Source organism: Salvelinus fontinalis, chromosome 9, assembly GCF_029448725.1.
Source record: "Salvelinus fontinalis isolate EN_2023a chromosome 9, ASM2944872v1, whole genome shotgun sequence".
NCBI lineage: Eukaryota > Metazoa > Chordata > Actinopteri > Salmoniformes > Salmonidae > Salvelinus > Salvelinus fontinalis.
Window position 1 is genome coordinate 12,194,648 of NC_074673.1, and position 21,694 is coordinate 12,216,341.

The 21,694-nt window shown below is 43.2% G+C and overlaps 1 protein-coding gene across 4 annotated transcripts in view; it reads right to left on the reverse strand.

Moving 5' to 3' along the window:
* LOC129862075 (alpha-1,3-mannosyl-glycoprotein 4-beta-N-acetylglucosaminyltransferase C-like) overlaps positions 1–21,694 on the reverse strand; it is a 198,867-nt gene that overhangs the window by 40,143 nt on the left and 137,030 nt on the right. Inside the window, exon 1 of one of the 4 annotated variants that reach the window (XM_055933419.1) lies at positions 19,023–19,382. The exons of the other annotated variants lie outside the window; for them this stretch is intronic. Within the exon in view, the coding sequence (XP_055789394.1) occupies positions 19,023–19,217 (195 nt within the window). The 5' untranslated portion in view covers positions 19,218–19,382. Of the gene's footprint in view, positions 1–19,022; positions 19,383–21,694 lie in introns of those variants that run through there. 4 annotated transcript variants of the gene reach the window in all.

Genomic DNA, 21,694 nt, shown 5'->3' on the forward strand with positions numbered 1-21,694 from the left:
ATGTGCTATTGTCTCCTCTCAGACCCAGTCCAGATCCCGAGAGCTGCACAGTCTCATTGACATCGTTGGAAAAACACTGTGAGCTACAGGAGAGAAGGCCATCGGTGCCGTCCGGCGAGCAAGAGCTGTTTCCTGACAGTGGCATGTTCCTCTCATCGTTCCGTCTTGCTGCCATCCATCAGGCGTCTAGGCAAGATTGCTTGCGTCTGTTTCATTTGCTTTTTGACAATTATTTTTTTGCTTTTTGACAACATTCAGTGGAAGAATGTGTCAATTCAGTTGCCTTTGGACGCCATGGCAAGATCCCCAAGGGGAAGCGAGTCCTCGACCGGAAGAAGGTCAGCGGAATTCTAAGTAAGTATTTTCTCAAAGCTAGGTTACTTTGTTACTTAAAACTGCCTACAGCAAATATTGATTGAATTTTGATGAAAAGTATTTACGTATGTTATTTGCTAATTCATCACTGCAATCAAGTCAAATCAAGTTTCTGAAATACCCAAAAATAAATCCCCAATGTCCTTTTAAGGACTTTTTGTTTTGCATACTGTGAGTCCTTGAGTAGAATTGGCATGTGTTATTTATGTGCTTTTTTGTCAAAATATTCATAAAATGTTTTATATACTTTATTCCAGCCTTCGTCTTCCAGCCTTCGTCTCCAGCCTTCGTCATACAGAGAAGTGAATGTACAAAAATATTTTTGTTTGTGTACAATGTGCAATGTTCATATTTGCAATAAGGTTCATTTAACCACTGTTATGGGCTTACCGGTGTCACATGTAGGTTAGACTTTTAGTTCACTACATCTGGTGGGTGTCTATTTTCATCTCTACAATATTATTTTGGGGTTTACCTAATGTTTCAAATCAGGTACAAGAGCATATTGTCACGCCCTGGCCTTAGTATTCTTTGTTTTATTTATTATTTTAGTTAGGTCAGGGTGTGACATGGGGAATGTTTGTGTTTTGTCGGTTTTGGGTGATTATATGGTAAAGGGGGTGTTGGGTGTAGTGTATGGGTTTGTGTTGAGTGCATGTGTCTAGCTGTGTCTATGTTGGTTTAGTTTTCTAGGAGAGTCTATGGTTGCCTGAATGAGTTCCCAATTAGAGACAGCTGATTTCTGTTGTCTCTGATTGGGAGCCATATTTAGGGTAGCCATAGGCTTTCATTTGATGTGGGTAATTGTCTATGTTATACGTTTGTAGCCTGTGTGTGCGCTTCGTTATTAGCTTCACGATCGTTTTGTTTAGTGTGTAAGTGTTTTTGTTTCGTTTTGCCTTCATATTCATTAAAAGGAATATGGCTTACTTTCCTACTGCTGCGTTTTGGTCCGTCAATCCTCCACACGATCGTGACACATATGCTGTATATTAATTTTATTTACATTCGTACAGTTAATGGAAACCAATCTGGGCTGGGAATGAAAAGTCAGATGCTTTGTTAATATAATAAGCACTGTTGAATACATTTGTTGAATTGTATCAGTTTTCATTATTGTTTTTAACAGGTAATCATAATAAATACTGCAAATTAATGCTAAATTCTCAATTGTGTCTCATATCTCATTAATCAAGCTCATGTATAGCTTCTGTGGTAATTTGAAGATAAATAAATGAGACATGGAGGAGACGTTACACATACAATGTAGAGATCTCCTTTATGGCTCATACTTCTTAGATATTTCTGAAATTATCACCTCAGACTAAGATCATTAGTCTAATAAATGTATCAAACTTGTCTCAGGAAATTATCATTATTGCTCCTTTAAAATAACAGAGACAATAATGAGCTCAATGGTATACAATGATGAGACCTCCTGCTGATAATTATTTAAATGTTTTACTTACTTAAATTGAACCTTAATTTAACTAGGTAAGTCAGTTAAGAACAAATTCTTATTTACAATGACGACCTACCCCGGCCAAACCCGGACGACGCTGGGCCAATTGTGCGCCACCCTATGGGACTCCCAATCACGGCCGGATGTGATACAGTCTGGATTCAAACCAGGTACAGCAGTGACTCCTCTTGTACTGAGATGCAGTGTCTTAGAGCAATGCGCCACTTGGGAGCCCTAAAATCATACTTCTCGAAAACTGCTAAAACAATCATCTCAATTCAACTTCAGATGTTCTATATATGTCTCATAGACGTCTCTAACTTCATCTCAATATTTCTCCTAAGGGACCTTTAGGAGCAATAACCCAGACACAAACGGTCACAGAATGATTCAAAATTGAGAAGCTCTAGATCTCGAGTGAGCAACAGATTTTTTCCTATGCGATAGGCTATGCTGAAGCAAGTGTAGGCCGTTCTGTCACAAGAAAAAATGTTACCATGATGAGATGATAGGAACACTATGCTCTGTACTGAGATGGACTGTCTGTCCCCACCCTGAGCGTTGATTCATCATGCAGAGGCCGTAAAGAAGACAGATTTAGACATCACATACAATTTAACAGTTCCATTTCACGCCATGCTGTTCATATAAATAATTTATTCTAATTTACCAGTTTCTCGCAGTTATTTATCCCAGGAATAGGGAGTGATTTTGGGTGGTAAATTCCAGTAAATCTCAGTAACCAGGTTCTGCCATTCAATTACATGCTTTACTGTCCAAATGCTTGGATAGCCTCTGTCTGCTCCCCCCTCTCTCTCTCTCTCTCTCTCTCTCTCTCTCTCTCTCTCTCTCTCTCTTTCTCTTTCTCTTTCTCTTTCTTTCTCTCTTTCTCTCTCTCTTTCTCTTTCTCTCTCTCTTTCTCTTTCTTTCTCTCTCTCTTTCTCTTTCTTTCTCTCTCTCTCTTTCTTTCTCTCTCTCTCTTTCTTTCTCTTTCTTTCTCTCTCTTTCTCTCTCTCTTTCTCTTTCTTCATTCATTCATTCATTGCTGCCTGCCTCAGACTCACCTCAGTCTGCCTCACCACTGTCTGTCTTTCTACTCTCTATAAAACAGTTTTAAAAATAGATTTTATATACATGAGAATAATATTAATTAAATTGTCTTTATATTTATTATTTATTTAACTAGGCAAGTCAGTTAAGAACAAATTCTTATTTACAATGACGGCCTACCCCGACCAAACCCGGACGACGCTGGGTGTCACGTTCCTGACCTTATTTGCCTTTGTTTTACTTTGTTTAGTTGGTCAGGACGTGAGCTGGGTGGGTAGTCTATGTTGGGTTGAATGTGTTGCCTGATATGGTTCTCAATTAGAGGCAGGTGTTTGAGGTTTCCTCTGATTGAGAACCATATTAAGGTAGGCTGTTCTCACTGTTTGTTTGTGGGTGATTGTTCCTGTGCCTGTGTCTGTTGCACCACACGGGACTGTTTCGTTTGTTCGTTCGTTTTGGCTAGTCTTTCCTGTTTGTGCGTTCTTCGTGTCTTTATGTAAGTTCTCAAGTTCAGGTCTGTCTACGTCGTTTGTCGTTTTGTAGTTTGTGTAAGAGTTTTCGTGTTTCGTCTTGTTTAAATAAATATTCCATTATGTCTGCATACAACGCTGCGTTGTGGCCCGACCCTTACTCCTCCTCCTCATCCGAGGAGGAGGCATTAGACAGCCGTTACACTGGGCCAATTGTGCGTCGCCTTACGGACCTCCCATTCACGGTCGGGTGTGATTCAGCCTGGATTCGAGCCAGGAACTGTAGTGACGCCTCTTGCACTGACATGCAGTGCCTGAGACTGCTGCACACATATTTAAATGATCTTTAAAATTGACTACATTTTAGGTCGCTCAGGCATTCTGACAGTGTAAAAGGCCCTTAGTTGAATCTACAATGTCGTATTCTATAAGCATATCAAGAAAAACAAGTTATTAATGTGTTTGATAAGATTACGGATTGTCTCAGGGGACCCCATTTAAATTGCAGGGGACACATGTATCCCTGACTGCTAGGTATTTTGTTATGAGAAGTTATAGTAAGTAGCCTATCTGTTGTTAAGATTATAGCTAGCTTAATATCAGTCAACTGCTCTTCCTGAGGTCAGGCTCTGTTTAACGTTAGCTTATAACTTCCTTCTTCAAGCCAGCTAGTTATAGCTAGCTAGCTGGCTAACAGTAGACAGAGCACTTGAGCTAGCTAGCTAGTCACCTGACTGAAATACACTATATACACAAAAGCATGTGGACACCCCTTCAAATTAGTGGATTCGGCTATTTCAGCCACACCTGTTGCTGACAGGTGTATTTATTTATTTATTTATTTAACCTTTATTTAACCAGGAAGGGCTCATTGAGATTTAAAATCTCTTTTTCAGGAGCGTCCTGGCCTAGAGAGGCAGCACCATGTCATTACAAAAATTACAGACAAACAACATGAAAAACTACAAGTAATCTACTAAAAACCATAGACTTCACAAGAGTATAACAAAAATCAAAAACAGCAAATTAAAAACATTGACAGGTCAGGGAATCAGTCTCAAGATCATTCATCAGTGATTTAAAAATACCAATCGGGACAAGTTCTTCCAGTTTAAAAGTATTTTGTAAGGCGTTCCAAGACGATGGGGCAGAGTACATAAAAGCCCTTTTACCAAATTCAGTTCGGACATTTGGAACAGTTAGCAGGATAAAGTCCAGCGAACGAAGAGAGTACCCACCACATTTCTGAACAATAAAAATGCCCAAATAAAAAGGTAGTAAACCCAAAATGGCTTTATAATATTATATAGTGAATAAGAGAGGACCAAGTACAGAGCCTTGGGGCACACCATTAAAGACAGACAATTTAACAGACACAAGCCCATCAAATTGAGTGCACTGAGTTCTATCAGACAGATAGTTTGCAAACCATGCAACTGCATGCTCTGAAAGACCTACACTCGACAATCTCTGCCTTAGTATAGCATGATCAACTGTATCAAAAGCCTTAGAGATCAATAAAAAGTGAGACACAGTGCTGTTTTTTGTCAAGGGCTTCAGTGACATCATTTAAAACCTTCATGTCTGCTGTAATTGTGCTATGCTTCTTCCTGAAGCCCGATTGGTACATTGATAAAATAGAGTTAGTAAATAAAAACTCTTTTAGCTGTTCACTCACAAGGGTTTCAAGTATTTTCACCAGGGGTGACAGCTTTGAGATTGGCCTATAATTATTTAAAAGAGTTGTGTATTATGTATAAAATCGAGCACGCAGCCTTGCAATCTCCATAGACAAAAATTCACTTTCAACGTGGCACCGTCATAGGATGCCACCTTTCCAACAAGTCAGATCATCAAGTTTCTGTCCTGCTAGAGCTGCCCCGGTCAACTGTATGTGCTGTTATTGTGAAGTGGCAATGTCTAGGAGCAACAACGGCTCAGCAGAAAAGTTGTAGACCACACAAGCTCACAGAACGAGACTGCAGAGTGCTGAAGTTGTAAAAATCATCTGTCCTCGGTTGACATACTCACTACTGAGTTCCAAACCACCTCTGGAAGCAACGTGAGCACAAATGTGTTAGTCATGAGCTTCATGAAATGGTTTTGCATGGCCGAGCAGCTGCAAACAAGCCTAATATCACCATGCGCAATACCAAGCGTCGGCTGGAATGGTGTAAAGCTCGCCGCCATTGGACTCTGGAGGAGTGGAAACACGTTCTCTGAAGTGATGATGCCAGGAGACCCCTACCTGCCCCAATGCATAGCACCAACTGTAAAGATTGGTGGAGGAGGAATAATGGTCTGAGGCAATTTTCCACGGTTCGGGCTAGGCCCCTTAGTTTCAGTGAAGGGAAATCTTAACGCTACAGCATACAATGACATTCTAGGCGATTCTGTGCTTTAAAGTTTGTGGCAAGTTTGAGGAAGGCCCTTACCTGTTTCAGCAGGACAATGCCCCTGTGCACAAAGCGAGGTCCATTCAGAAATGGTTTGTTGAGATCGGTGTGGAAGAACTTGATTGGCCTGCACAGAGCCCTGACCTCAACCCCATCGAACACATTTGCGATGAATTAGAACGCCGACTGAGAGCCAGGTCTAATCGCCCAACATCAGTGCCTGACCTCATTAATGCTCTCGTGGCAAAATGGAAGCAAGTCCCCGCAGAAATGTTCAAACATCTAGTGAAAAGCCTTCCCAGAAGAGTGCAGGCTGTTATAGCAGTAAAGGGGTACCAACTCCATATTAATGCCGACGAGCAGGAGTCCACATACTTTTGGTCATGTAGTGTATCAGCGACTACTTACCAGTTGTACACTCATTATCCAAGAGTTTTTAGTTCGGGGTAGGGATGGGCATTTTACTTTTTTTGGCTGTTCAAGTAATTGCACGGGCTTGGCTGAGGTACAGCAGTTCCTATTTCACATATCGGCCTGTGCCGTTGGACAGAGTGGTGAATGAATGAGCTGCTAACAAGGCAAATCCGGGGGGAACATGCGAACATAACGAGCATACCTGAATCATGAATACACTTGTTCACAGAGAGGTAGGCAAGATTAGAACTCAGATCAATCATTTTGCGTGCTGAGCGTTGGTAAACGCTGGGAAATAAATAATAAGTGGGTAAACGATAATTAACTAAATAAAAAGGTGAGTAAACGCTATTTCACAAATTAAAAGGTGCGTAGAAACATAGCAGGTGTAGAAAGATGACAGAGCAGAGTTCCCACTTCCGTTTTTCAGGGGAAACGGAAGTTAGGTTGAAAATACTGTATCCCTGAGAACCTGATATTAGCGTTTTCAGGCGACTCAGCATAGGCTAACCCTCCACCACTACATTCCCGGTAAGAAGTATGATAAGTAATACAAAAAAAGCCATTATAAAATCAATTCAAGACGCACTGAGAACAGTAACATTTGAGGCTAGAGAATTTCATATTCTATGGATGATTGATTAATGTACATAATTTCAATGCGATCACTGCTATTCATACAAATTGCGGTTTATACTTGGTTTTCTGCCATCTTTGTGATATATTTATATTTGGGTTTTATGAGAACCAAGGCAGTCCAGTTAATAATCCTTTAAAAGGAGGCAAAAAAGATCCATTATAAGTCCCTTCTCTGTGCTTCAATTCATAACTGGTAAATCTCTGTGTAACAGGCTATAAGCTACCTACACAATTCCATCATGTGTCACCACTCTGTTCTATCAATCCACTCACTGCCTTGATCCCTTGACACAGAGACTACTTGAGTTTCCACGGCCTGCCAAAGTGATTACATTGTTGTTTTCCACGGTGTGTTCTCTCTGATTTGCTTATCCATGGGTGTCCATCAACCGAAGACACCTCAACCCTCAATCTCGATGTCTTTGATACGTCAGCAGTGATGCTGAAAGTGGTTACAGGTCATTGAGTGTCCTCTCACATTTCCCTCCTAGCTCAGTGCTGCTGGGCTGGGACTGTGGTAGCATACATTTTGTCACCTTGTTTCATTCTGTCTCAGATTGGAAATGCATGGAGGATTACTGCCTGGTGTTCAGAATGAGTGATGATGGGCACTGAGCCTGGCCTGCTCTTTCTCTACTCTTGTGTGTGACTTGAACTGTGAAACTCATCCTGAATGAAAGACAGGAAACTAATACAGTGGACGGTTGTTGTTATCATTCATGGGACGCTTCAACCCTCAACGATGGGATTTACATCAGAGGAGTAGACTGTATACACTATCGGCGGCTCCGCAGTACTCTGACTGAATAACTTGATGTCAAGGACGTCAGTGTATAGTCAGTTCGACGTCTAGTTTTGATATACATTTGGTTGAGTTGTCAACTAATGTGATATAAACGCGAAATCAACAAAACATTTCACTATGTCATTGGATTTAGGTTAATTACCTTTTGCAAAACCAATCAGTTTTCCACGTTGTTTCAATTTCATCACATAGATCTTTTGGGTTGAAATTACATGGAAACAATGTTGATTCAACCAGTTTTAGCCCAATGGGTCAGGCATACATTTCAGTTACAGTTTACAGTAAAACCAGTTTTAGCCCAATGGGTCAGGCATACATTTCAGTTACAGTTTACAGTAAAACCAGTTTTAGCCCAATGGGTCAGGCTTACATTTCAGTTACAGTTTACAGTAAAACCAGTTTTAGCCCAATGGGTCAGGCATACATTTCAGTTACAGTTTACAGTAAAACCACTTTTAGCCCAATGGGTCAGGCATACATTTCAGTTACAGTTTACAGTAAAACCAGTTTTAGCCCAATGGGTCAGGCTTACATTTCAGTTACAGTTTACAGTAAAACCACTTTTAGCCCAATGGGTCAGGCATACATTTCAGTTACAGTTTACAGTAAAACCAGTTTTAGCCCAATGGGTCAGGTTTACATTTCAGTTACAGTTTACAGTAAAACCAGTTTTAGCCCAATGGGTCAGGTTTACATTTCAGTTACAGTTTACAGTAAAACCAGTTTTAGCCCAATGGGTCAGGCTTACATTTCAGTTACAGTTTACAGTAAAAAAAATCATCCTAGAAATGTTTTTTTATTACTGACATGTATTTTCGACAACTATGCCCCACTTATCAAACTAGGACACTAGTATATTTTCTCTTAGTCTGTTGGGTCACAACCATGAAATCATAAACCACAAAATCATGATCCATCTGACATTTCTCACTGGGGAAGTAATTGCGGTAACTCCATACTGCAGTTGGCATTTAGAAGTTGGACGCCTCAGGGACAGAAAGGGTATCGTGGGTTGGGAGAGAAAATGAGAAGAGAGGGTGTTTTTGTTGTGAGGACAAGTAAGCAGATCTGGGTTCAAATACTATGTGAAATAGTTTCAAATACTTATCTGTGTTTGTTTGAGCTTACCTGGCACAATGGAACCATGAGAAAAGTCTTAAGCCCCACCCATCTGGTAGAATAGAGCAAAGTTCAACGCAAAAGGTACTGTATTTGAAAGATTTCAGATAGTATGTGAACCCAGGTCTGGTTGTGAGAACGAGCGGATCCCTTGTATCAGTCACAGTCTCTTTGTGGGCAGTCTCTGTTGGGGACTGGCGTTAGTTAACTTCCTCCATGTTACTCCACACGTCTCTTACAATAGAAGACAATAACACAAATGGGAGGCTCTTCAAGGAGAGAATGGAAGTCACCTTATAGGAGAGGAGGCGACGCTCACATATCACAACTTTACTTTTCTCTGTCTGATGTGGCTTTTGGCTTACACTGTATTCAATCCCAAGATTGCATGAGGTGGCGTTTTGATGCTTCGTAAACTGGTTAAATTAAATGCTTAACATGACTTACAGCATGGACTGGATAGAAATGGACTGTAAAATGGCAGCATGCAAAAAAGTGAAGTTAACTATGTCTGTATTTAGAGTGAAATAGACATACACAGTGGCAAAGTTTCTATAGAGAGTTAGAAAGGCTTTTCCCATAGTGCAGCCAGAGGAACTGTAGATAGTGTAGGTGTTTCCACTGCAACGGGCAGAATCTCAGATACATGGGTTGTTACTCTTCATTATGTTTTAATACACCTGTTTTTTCTCCTCATCAAAACTTTGTTTAAATATCCTTCTCTGAAGTCTCAAAGGCAACACAGGTTAGTTCAACAAAGACCAAAGATTATTCTGTTATCAGCTTTCATTCCTCAAATTAATCACATAGCATTTTCCACTTTCTCTCTCTGTAACTCTCTCTCTCTCTATCTATTTTCCTCTCTTTCTACCAGACATTGAAGATTTATGTGACCTTTGCTATTAACTAGCCCCACTAACCTTTCTTTTGGCTTGACCTCTATGCCATTAATTGTACAAATCAGGTAAATGCCCGTCCACAGTTAGGTCATTGAATTATTCAGCTATGTTCTCCTTGACATCTTTTGTAATTCATTCTCTCTTCTTTTGCATTTAAGACTTTTAATTAGATTTACATCTGGGCTTTGGGCTTTAGGCAGGCCGACAGAAATGGACATTGATTCACTTTTTCCCCCAATGCGCTATCCACAAAGCCTCTTTGATGGATAGAAGATAGTCTCACTGTCTGGGAATAGAATTATATTTATCCAATCCTTGACATAGAAATACCAGTGGTGATGCCTTCCGTGGTGAAATTATAGACTGTCAGCCCCAAACGAAAGCATTTAATTAGAGTCTGTGGGCTCTTGGCTGCTGCAGGCTAACGAACGTTCACAGACAATCCCAATCCTACCACCCAGAGACCTGACTGCAGTTAATGCAGCTCGTCACGTCTGAGCTGCTCTATCTTGGGGTTATATCCCAAATGGCTCCCTATTCCCTATGGAGTGCACTACTTTTGCCCCTCTGGTAAAAATTTGTTCACTATTTAGGGAATTGGGAGCCATTTGATTCAAAGGATCCCGAAAATCGGTCTTCTCCCAACAACTTCTGTAGCATCCGAACGGATAGGCCTAAAAAAAAGGGAAGATGAGACTCTCACGAACATGATGGTGTTCTTCATTTTGTACTACGTCCCCCACAAGCCCCAAGGGATTCGTCTGAAGTCGGTACCGCAGATGTGTCAACTTCTGTCTGTATCTTCAGAACCGCTTGGGCTACACACTAATATGTCCCCACTATGTAGGGGAGACTCTCACGAACGTGGTGGTGTTCTCAGTTTTGCTCTACGTCCCCCACAAGTGTCACGGAACTCATCTGAAGGTAACCAATACCGGTTCAAAAATGAATGGAAGTATGGATGTAGTTTTGTGCCAACAAAAAAGGGGTTAAATACAGTGCTGTCAGAAAGCACTCACACCCCTTGACTTTAAAAAAAACATTTTGTTGTGTTACAGCCTGAATTCAAAATCGATTAAATTGAGATTTTGTGTCACTGGTCAACACACAATACCCCATAATGTCAAAGTGGAATTTTGTTTTTAGACATTTTTACTAATTCATTAAAAACATAAAGCTGAAATGTGTGGGGTCAATAAGTATTCAAGCCCTTTGTGATAGCAAGCCACATTTGTTTTTTTGCTTAACAAGTTTTAGATAATGTGTTGCAAGGACTCACTATGTGTGCAATAATAATGTTTTGAATGACTACCCCATCTCTTTACCCAACACAAATTCACAAGCACTGAATTTCAAACACAGATTCAACCATAAAGACCAGGGAGGTTTTCCAATACCTCACAAAGAAGGGCACTTATTGGTAGATAGGTCAAAAAACAAAAAATCAGACATTGAATATCCCTTTGAGCATGGTGAAGTTATTAATTACACGTTTGATGGTGTAACAGTACAACCAGTCACTACAAAGATACAGGTGTACTTCCTAACTCAGTTGCCGGAGAGGAAGGAAACCGCTCAGGGATTTCACCATGAGGCCAATGGTGACTTTAAAATATAATTCAATGGCTGTGATAGGAGAATACTGAGGATGGCTCAACAAGATTGTAGTTACTCCACAATACTACCTTAATTGACAGAGTGAAAAGAAGAAAGCCTGTATAGATTAAAAATATTCCAAAACATGCATCCTGTTTGCAATAAGGCACTAAAGTAAAACTGCAAAAAATGTGGCAAAGAAATTAACTTGATGTCCTGAATACAAAGCAATATGTCTGGGGCAAATCCAACACAAATCCTCTCCCCTGTATCGCTCCAGGTTGTTGCGGTAAATGAGAATGTGTTCTCAGTTAACTTACCTGGTAAAATAAGGGTTAAAAACATCACTGAGTACCACTCTTTATATTTTCAAGTATGGTGGTGGCTGCCGAAAGGCTTTTTGAGGTTTTAAAGAGCATCAATAATCAACCTGTCCCTCAAACATGCTGACCACAACGCTGGTGTTATGTGCGCACGCATTGCTAAATAAATGTACACATATTGTCACGCCTGTTCCCGCTCTTCCCCCCTGGCGCTCGAGGGCGCCAGGCTGCCATGCATTCCGCACTCCTGCCACCATCATTTACGCACACCTGACTTCCCTCGTCACGCGCTTCAGCGATATCGGACTCACCTGGACTCACTCAATCACCTGTTTATTACCCCCCTATATTTGTCAGTTCCCCAGCTCTGTTCCCCGCTGCTGCATTGTTTCTCATGTGTCCGCGTTACCCGTGTGCTGATGCTGTTCTTGTCGTGTTCTATGTCTGTTCCTGAATAAATGTCTGACTCCCCGTACCTGCTTCTCCTGTCCAGCGTCGGTCCTTACAGAATGCAGCAGCCATCACACAAAGCATTGGGGAGTACTGGCGTTCCGGTTGGTGGTGCCGTTGGTCCTGGGTCGCCGCCGATGGAACCGGGGGTGCCTAGCCAGCTCGTCGGGCTTCCAAGCCCTAGCTGGCTCGAGAGGTTTCCTTGCCCTGTTTGGCCCGGCAGATTCCCATTCCACGTCACGCTCCGCCGGATCATCGGGCTCCCACGCCTTTGCTGGTTTGGGGGGAGTTTACCCCCAGCCGGCTTGCCCAGCGCCCATGGTTCGCCCAGGTGGGACGCCGGGTAGCGCCCCTAGAGGGGGGTACTGTCACGCCCGCTCCCGCTCTTCCCCCCTGTCGCTAGAGGGCGCCAGGCTGCTCTGCATTATGCACTCCTGCCACCATCATTTTCGGACACCTGCCTTCCCTCGTCACACGCTTCAGCGATATCGGACTCACCTGGACTCACTCAATCACCTGTTTATTACCTCCCCTATATTTGTCAGTTCCCCAGCTCTGTTCCCCGCTGCTGCATTGTTTGTCATATGTCCGTGTTACCCGTGTGCTGACGCTGTTCCTGCCTTGTTCTATGTTTGTTCCTGAATAAATGTCTGACTCCCCGTACCTGCTTCTCCTGTCCGACGTCGGTCCTTACACATACATGTTATAGAACTTGCTTCTATTTTTGAATCTTGACGTGCTGCAAATCGCGCTTCTCCATTCTCCTTATTCGTGTTTAGAAGCATATACCCACGTGGTTGATTGAAAGCTGAACTGAGGTCCACACTATAGTCCAGGCAAAATAATAGCCCAATGTTTAAATCCAGGACAAATTAGCTAGCTAGCAACAGCAAGCTAGCTAGCTAAATGTCCATGAATATTTGGGTTTCGACCTGTCCCCAAATGAATGTAGTTGGTTCAGAGTTCGTTTGATATTTCAACCTGTGTGTCCTGATCGCATCTCGTGTGGATGTACAAAATCAAAACTCACGCAATGACACACGTGGACGCATGCACGTGTGCGTGCCCGGTGTAGTCAGCATATAAGACAGGTAGAAAACCAACCCAGGTTTAAAGCTAGCATTATATGAGTGAGAGACAGCTTTTATCCAGCTTCAACCTATGCTTTGGAAAAATTACAGGCTTTGCTTTGAGACACTTAGTGTTGACCTTTAACAAAGACAACAATATGACCTGTGAGCCGCGATTCAAAATTGGATGAAGATAAAGGTCAGGAACTGAACTTGTGTTCCCACGAACAGGCATACCCACTCTGAATGTGTTACACAGATAAATGTCTACTTTCCATCAATGTAATTGAAGCTTACCTTTTCCATGTACTGCCAAGGCCGGGGTTCTCCAATCTTGTTCCTGGAGAGCTACCGTCCTTTAGGTTTTCGCTCCAATCCTCATCTAGTACACCTGATTCTAACAATTAGCTGGTTGATAAACTGAATCAGATTAGTTACAACTGGGGTTGAAAGGAAAACCTACCGGATGGTAGCTCTCCAGGAACAGGGTTGGAGTGCCCTCACTTAGGCTATTTATAGACATGAAACTGAGCTAGTGCACTCTCTGTAGCCTTGTGAGAAATGACATGGAGAAATGTTACATGTTCTGCTGAAGATAGTCGAGTGTAATATAGTGTTAGCTCCCCTAGCAAATTCCTAGGCGTTAGTGGGCTAAGACAATCTCATGGTGCACGGACAAGTCAAAAATAAGGCTGTTGTTGACTGTTGAAAATGTGAAATAGTAGGGCATGTCAATGAGACCACTCAACCAGATACATAGTATCCATTACACTCATTCCCCCCTCCTATAAAGCCCCCTCAGAAGTGGGTCAATTTAGGATTTTAGATGGCTTCATTTAGCCATTTAGTTTTCAACGGCTTGGTCATTTATTTACAGATCAAAGAATGGGCTGTTTGACAGTCAACAGCCAAAGGCGTGGAACTTTCATCAGTGCCTGTCCGCCCCGAGGAATCAGTCGAGTGCTATCGTGATGGAGAGTCAGGGCTCGGCCCCAACACTCATCCCCAAACAGAGCCTGATTTCCTGCCTCTGAGCCACACAGCCCGTCATTGACTGCCAGTTGTAATACTCTCAGAGATTGGAGCTGACAATCTACGGCTTGCCAGACACAAAATCCTGTTTATCTGTCAAGAAGAGGGGCCTCCCTATCCCGACCACTCTCACCCGGCCCTGTCTGAAAGCTCCCTGGGCAGAAAAAGTCTTAGAGAACAAAAAGTGGAAGACAGGCCTGATAGTGAGCCGACCACTGAGCGCTGCCATCAACATACACTCGATGACTGAAGCTTGGGGTGGAGGGAGAGTTAAGGCTTGCTGTAGCCTAATAATGAGGTCTGGAGAGCCACCAGACAGACACCACCACCTGTGACTGACTTTGACATCTGTAGAGTAAGTACGATTGTTGGAGGTCAGTTTCAGACTTTCACCACGTCCCCGGAAAGACATTTAGACAGCATTAATACAAGTCATGGATAATTCTCTACGTCTGCCTCTTCACAATTCACATAGTCATTCAGCCTTCTGAAATGAAGAAAGTGCGCTGTAATAGAATGACACTAAAGATGCAGTGAATATGGAATATTTTGCCTCAGGTGATTTTTCTCTTTAGCTGAGAGCTTGATTGAAGGGCTGTGTTCAAAGTCCAGCCTCTGGTAAATTCCTTCACAATAGCTAATGGTCCGCTACATCCAACATCTTCCCTTTTCAGGTGCAGACGGGAAACATCCACTGTCTGTCAATTCCCAGCAAAAAGAAATGTCCAGTGTTCACAATCCTCCTTTGAACGGGTCAGTAACCAGTGTTTCTGTTAGGGTAGCTTACATGCAGCTTGTCCATGTAGCAAAAACTCCCACGGAGGGATGATGGCGCGTAAAGAGTGGCCTGGAGTGGCCAAATGTGACACTCAGTGGAGTGCCAAGATGGCAGTAGTTGGAGGCCTGCGAGCCAAGATCTGGAAGCGGGGCGAGTGAGAGGGGGCCTCTGTGGGACTGGTGAGTGGAGGGGAGAGGAGAAGGCCAATGAAATGCTCAGGTCGGGCAGATGGTGGTCGATAATGATGGTCTGGAGGCTCGGGGCTGAGAGAATTCCCAATGCTCTGAGACTGCATGGAGCTTAGAGGTCTGAGACTGCATGGAGCTTGGAGCTCTGAGATTGCATGGAACTTGGAGCTCTGAGACTGCATGGAGCTTGGAGCTCTGAGACTGCATGGAGCTTGGAGGTCTGAGACTGCATGGAGCTTGGAGCTCTGAGATTGCATGGAACTTGGAGCTCTGAGATTGCATGGAGCTTGGAGCTCTGAGACTGCATGGAGCTTGGAGCTCTGAGAGTGCATGGAGCTTGAAGCGAATACAGAGAGAGAAAAATAACAGAATGTCCGTGGTGTGTGTATGAGAGAGAACGAGAGAGTCAGAGAAGAGAAAGAAAGAGAGCGAGAAGTATGAGTAAAAGCAGTGTATGTGTGGGGATAATTAGAATATCACCTAGCTTCTCCTAGGTATTCCTATGAAATTCTTCTTCCCATTGTCTCTGACATCTTTAAACCACCGCCTTGACCTTGTCACCATTACAGGCAACACAAACGTTGACATCAATGCATAATTAATAAGGTACAAATGAGCTTATGCTAATACAGTCGCCAGAAATGTGATGGCGGAGTACTGCGCGGTTCGTTTTGGAGGTCTGGTGGCTGGGGCCGGGGTCAGGAGCAGAGAAAAGCATGCTGGGGTTTGCGGACTCAGCGGGGAAGGACAAGGTTTTTTCCACCAGATAATTGGGAGAGAGAACAGCTGAATTGTGTTCTCGGAGGGGCAGTGGTAGCACCCTGGGAATTAACAATAGATTAAGACGACGAGATGAAAGGTGGGAAGGAGCACTTTTTAATGGGGAAGAGGTGCATTTGTTCTGCAAAGTCCTAGGATTTGCTGTATCGTACACACTATGTCCTAAAAAAAATTGTGAACGTTATCTCACACTGTCTGTATCAGGTCCTGAACACATCTAATACCTTTCCAAAGGCAGGGTAAATTATTCAGAAACACTGAAGACTAAGGAGTGATGAAAATTGTGTATTGGGGAAAAAGGAGACAGATAATGAAATGAAGTAATAAAAGCATGTATAATCATCAGGATTAGATTTCATATTATTTGTGTTGACAGAAAAATGTGGAGCTTTGGCAGTTTCCACATTAATATTCTGATTCGATTTTCTGTTGATGTTGACAGACGAAAGTGTTTTATTACTTCTCTGTGCTAACTCTCTATAAAATAAAAGAATCTTACATGTAATTTCTGAGACATTCTGATTAGACTTCAGATTCCTGTGATGAGAAATGTGTGCTTTATTCGTTTTCCTTCTTTCTGCCTCATTTGGTCGTGACGACAGTTGACAAGCCCCACTGACTTTTTCATTAACATCTAATTTCTCGTCACCAAAGTGTTAGCGACGCTAGTGTGCTACAGGAAATGAGCACTCATATCAATATTTCGGAGGACGTCCTACACACAATGCATTTCAAACAGGCTGCTGCAGACAACGGCACGTGGTCCTTAGGGGTACACTATTGATCACCCTGCATTATCATTATCGATCTGAGAACGAATCAAGGGGTCAAAACCAGTCACTGCTTAACTTTGGCTGTTCTCACAAACAATCAGAGTCTCTGGAACAACACAAGGAGAAACACAGCAGATTGGTTACCACTTCTCTTTGGCTGTTCACACAAACAATCACTTTTCTTCCCATGCTCATTCTTGTTCTCGGCATGCATTTTTGGGACCAAAACACAATACTTTTACACCATACAGACTATACAGAGAAACAGAATGCTGCATTTGATGGGGTTCTCTGTTGGTAAGAATAAGTCAAAGTTAGCAAGGGTTTGGGTTGGCTCTTGATTATATAACCAGAATCTGATTTCCAGACCTGCCTTGAGCAATTCTAGGTGTATAGAGATCTATTTGTTTTGATCCGTTCGTTACGGCAGGTAGGTCCAGCCCTTCAACACGGCCATTCTTCTCTATTTCATCACAGAGACTAGAGGAAGAAATAAAACACAGGGAACTGTCTACGCTCCGTGCTCTATGGGATCAAATCTATTCTCTTATTGCATTCCCGCTCGTTGCTCCCATTGCTTGGGGGCTGTCAGGCTAAAGGTAATGATATTGCCTGAGACTAGCCAGAGGTAAATTTATGATTGAAGTCTTCCTTGTACCGTGGGGGAAATAGAATGGAGGCGTTGTCCAGCTGGTTTGAGTCACATCTCCAATGACAAATGGCACTCCAACGTCACTCCAAGTCAACAATGGCATTTACAATGCCGTTGCATATGACAAAGTGTGTTATGATGATGTTAAAAGCATTATACATTTATGACACAATGCCATGCAGCAGCTTAAATCTATGTGAGGCCAGAGATCATGTCAATATTCCAGATGACGGAGCAAGCAACAAGAAGTACGACCACGAAAAGAGAGGGTTCTCAGATTTTTTTACGTTGGTTGCCGTGGCAACCTAGAGGAGCAGTGCTAAGCAACGGAATGGCACACCAGACAATAAAGCATCTGGTTCACAGACATCAAATGCGACTGGGGTCTCAAGGTTTTCCCGAAAGCAGCATCCATCGTCTAGCACCAGCACCAACCGAGGACCCATGGCCATTTTCCCTCTCTCCCCTTTATTACCTAGCTCTCAGCTCTCAGCAACGCCCTGTACACCACCACTTGTCTTTGCTAATCTTTCATCATCAGATCCATGTATACTTTACTACCCCCCCCCCCCCCCCTCCCTTCTTTCTTCGTCCCAGGCGGTGTGATCGGCGGTTCAGCTACAATTAATCAATACTAGCCAGTGAGGAGTCGGCAAAGTTTCAGTTTCAGTGAGGCTGAGCTAATAGAGCAGCTGACTGAAACGGCTTCACATTTCCCTCTACTGCTGCATGAGAACTATCTATTAAACCAGGTCATGGCTCCTCCAGGACCTCACTTTTGTCATCAAGTGTTAAATAATAATTGGTTTACCAAAGGTTAATTGCTCAATAGATAGTGAGCTGTTGGAATTTAATTGTGCTGTTAAATGCCTCAGTCGTGGACTCTGCTTTCTGTAATGGCTCCTTCAATTTCAAACAAATGAAAATGGCCATTTAGTTTCCAAACGGCCATAAAAAGTTGCAATCAGTTTGTTTAAGACAAGTACTAAATTGGGATAAGTCAGAGGAGAGGAACATTTATGTTCCAATTCTCTGATTGGTTCTCTACGAGACCATGATAAGCTAACCTGTGTTGGCAGAACGCTGGCCAGACCTTCATTAACTTTCTATACATGCTAAATTAAGTCAGAGAGAAATGAAGGCGCCGTGTGGCTCAGTTGGCAGAGAATGTATTTTCTGTATTTCTTAGGGATCCTAGCTGCAGCTACTCTTCCTGGGGTCAAAACACATTAAGGCTCTTAAATTACATATAAAACAAAAGATAAAACAGTACATCATATAACATTATAGCACCACTACATATTGACCATACAAAAAGTATAATACCACCATACAACAATATTACAATGTAGAGTGCATGTGCTAGCGCTTGTGTGCATATCCGTGTGTCTGAACCTTTGTGTGTGTCTCTTCACAGTCCCCGTTGTTCAATAAGGTGTATTTTTATCAGTTTTTTTTAAATCTGATTCTACTGCGTGCATCAGTTACCTGATGTGGAATAGAGTTCCATCTAGTCATGGCTCTATGTAGTACTGTGCGCCTCCCATAGTCTGTTCTGGACTTTGGGATTGTGAAGAGACCTCTCGTGGTATGTTTTGCGGGGTATGCATGTGTGTCTGAGTTGAATAGTAGTAGTTTAAACAAACAGCTCGGTGCAGAAGACAGAGCGCCGGAGCAGAAGGCAGATGTTTTATGTGCACCCAACCAATGACCGAAAATAACTTCTAGACATCAGGACTGCAATTACTCACCACGGACTTGCAGAATCCATTTTCTTCTTTCAAGACTCTGACGAGGCATATATGGCTCCCTTGGGAACAGACCCCGACCCCAGTGATCTGCGTGAAGAGGAGGCGGAGAAAGAGAGGCCGGAGAACGGGCTGTCTTCTGAGAAGTTGGAGGCGATCGAACAAACCCCCACTTCCCTCAATTCTGCTAGCAAACATATAATCTTTGGACAATAAAATGGACGAGTTACTGGGAAGATTAAACTACCAACGGGACATTAAAAACTGTAACATCTCATGCTTCATGGAGTCGTGGCTGAACCACGACAATATAGACATACAGCTGGCTGGTTATACGATGTACCGGCAGGATAGAACAGCGGCGTCTAGTAAGACAATCCTCCCCCACCTCTTCAAGGAATACCTAGGATAGGATAAAGCAATCCTTCTGCCCCCCCCCCCCCCCCTTAAAAGATTTAGATGCACTATTGTAAAGTGGCTGTTCCACTGGATGTCATTAGGTGAATGCACCAATTTGTAAGTCGCTCTGGATAAGAGCGTCTGCTAAATGACTTAAATGTAAATGTAAACAAGGGGCGGCGGCCTATGTATTTTTGTAAACAACAGCTGGTGCACGATATCTCAGGAAGCCTCGAGTTATTGCTCGTCTGAGGTAGAGTTTCTCATGATAAGCTGCAGACCACACTACCTACCGAGAGAGTTTTCATCCGTATTCTTTGTAGCTGTTTAAATACCACCACAGTCAGAGGCTGGCACTAAGATAGCATTGAATGAGCTGTATTCCGAAATAAGCAAACAAGAAAACGCTAACCCAGAGGCAACGTTCCTAGTAGCCGGGGACTTTAATGCAGGGAAACTTAAATCAGCTTTACCAAATTTCTATCAGCATGTTAAATGTGCAACCAGAGGGAAAAGAACTCTGGACCACCTATACTCCACACACAGAGATGCATACAAAGCTCTCCCTCACCCTCCATTTGGTAAATCTGACCATAATTCCATCCTCTTGATTCCTGCTTACAAGCTAAAATTAAAGCAGGAATCACCAGTGACTAGATCAATAAAAAAGTGGTCAGATGCAGCAGATGCTAAGCTACAGGACTGTTTTGCTAGCACAGACTGGAATATATTCCGGGATTCCTCCAATGGCATTGAGGAGGACACCACATCTGTCATTGACTTCATCAATAAGTGCATCGATGACGTCGTCCCCACAGTGACCGTACGTACATACCCCAACCAGAAGCCATGGATTACAGGCAGCATCCGCACTGAGCTAAAGGCTAGAGCTTCCACTTTTTCAAGGAGCGAGACTCTATCCCGGAAGCTTATAAGATATCCCGCTATGCCCTCCGACGAACCATCAAACAAGGACAACCATCAATACTGGAATAAGATCAAGTTGTACTACACCGACTGTGACACTCGTCAGATGTGGCAGGGCCTGCAAACCATTACAGACTACAAAGGGAAGCACAGCCGAGGATTGCACAGTGACACGAGCTTACCGGACGAGCTAAACTACTTCTATGCTCGCTTCGAGGTAAATAACACTGAAACATGCATGAGAGCACCAGCTGTTCTGGAAGACTGTGTGATCACGCTCTCCGCAGCCGATGTGAGTAAGACCCTTAGACTGGTCAACATGCACAAGGCCGCAGGGCCAGACGGAGTACCACGACGTGTACTGCGAGCATGCGCTGACCAACTAGCAAGTGTCTTCACTGACATTTTCAACCTCTCCCTGTCTGAGTCTGTAATACCAACATGTTTTAAGCAGACCACCACAGTGCCTGTGCCCAAGAACGCTAAGGTAACCTGCCTAAATGACTACTGACCCATAGCACTCACGTCTGTAGCCATGAAGTGCTTTGAAAGGCTGGTCATGGCTCACATCAACAACATCATCCCAGAAACCCTAGAGCCACACCAATTTGCATACCGCCCCAAAAGACCCACAGATGATGCAGTCTCTATTGCACTCCACGCTGCCCTTTCCCACCTGGACAAAAGGAACACCTATGTGAGAATGCTTTTCATTTACAGCTCAGCGTTCAACACTATAATGCCCTCAAAGCTCATCAATAAGCTAAGCACCTGGGATTAAACACCTCCCTCTGCTATTGGATCCTGGACTTCCTGACAAGCCGCCCCCAGGTGGTAAGGGTAGGTAACAACACATCTGCCGCGCTGATCCTCAACACAGGGGCCACACAGGGGTGCGTGCTCAGCCTCCTCCTGTACTCCATGTTCACTCATGATTGCACAGCCAGGCACGACTCCAACACCATCATTCAATTTGTCAACGATACAACAGTGGTAGGCCTGATCACCGACAACAACGAGACAGCCTATAGGGAGGAGTTCAGAGATGACAACAACCTCTCCCTCAACGTGATCAAGACAAAGGAGATGAATGTGGACTACAGGAAAAAGAGGACCGAGCATGCCCCCATTTTAATTGACAGGGCCGCAGTGGAGCAGTTTGAGAGCTTCAAGTTCATTGGTGTCCACATTACCAACAAACTAACATGGTCCAAACACACCATAACAGTCGTGAAGTGGGCACGACAAAACCTATTCCCCCTCAGGAGACTGAAAAGATTTGGCATGGGTCCTCAGATCCTCAAAAGGTTCTACAGCTGCACCATCAAGAGCATTCTGACTGGTTGCAT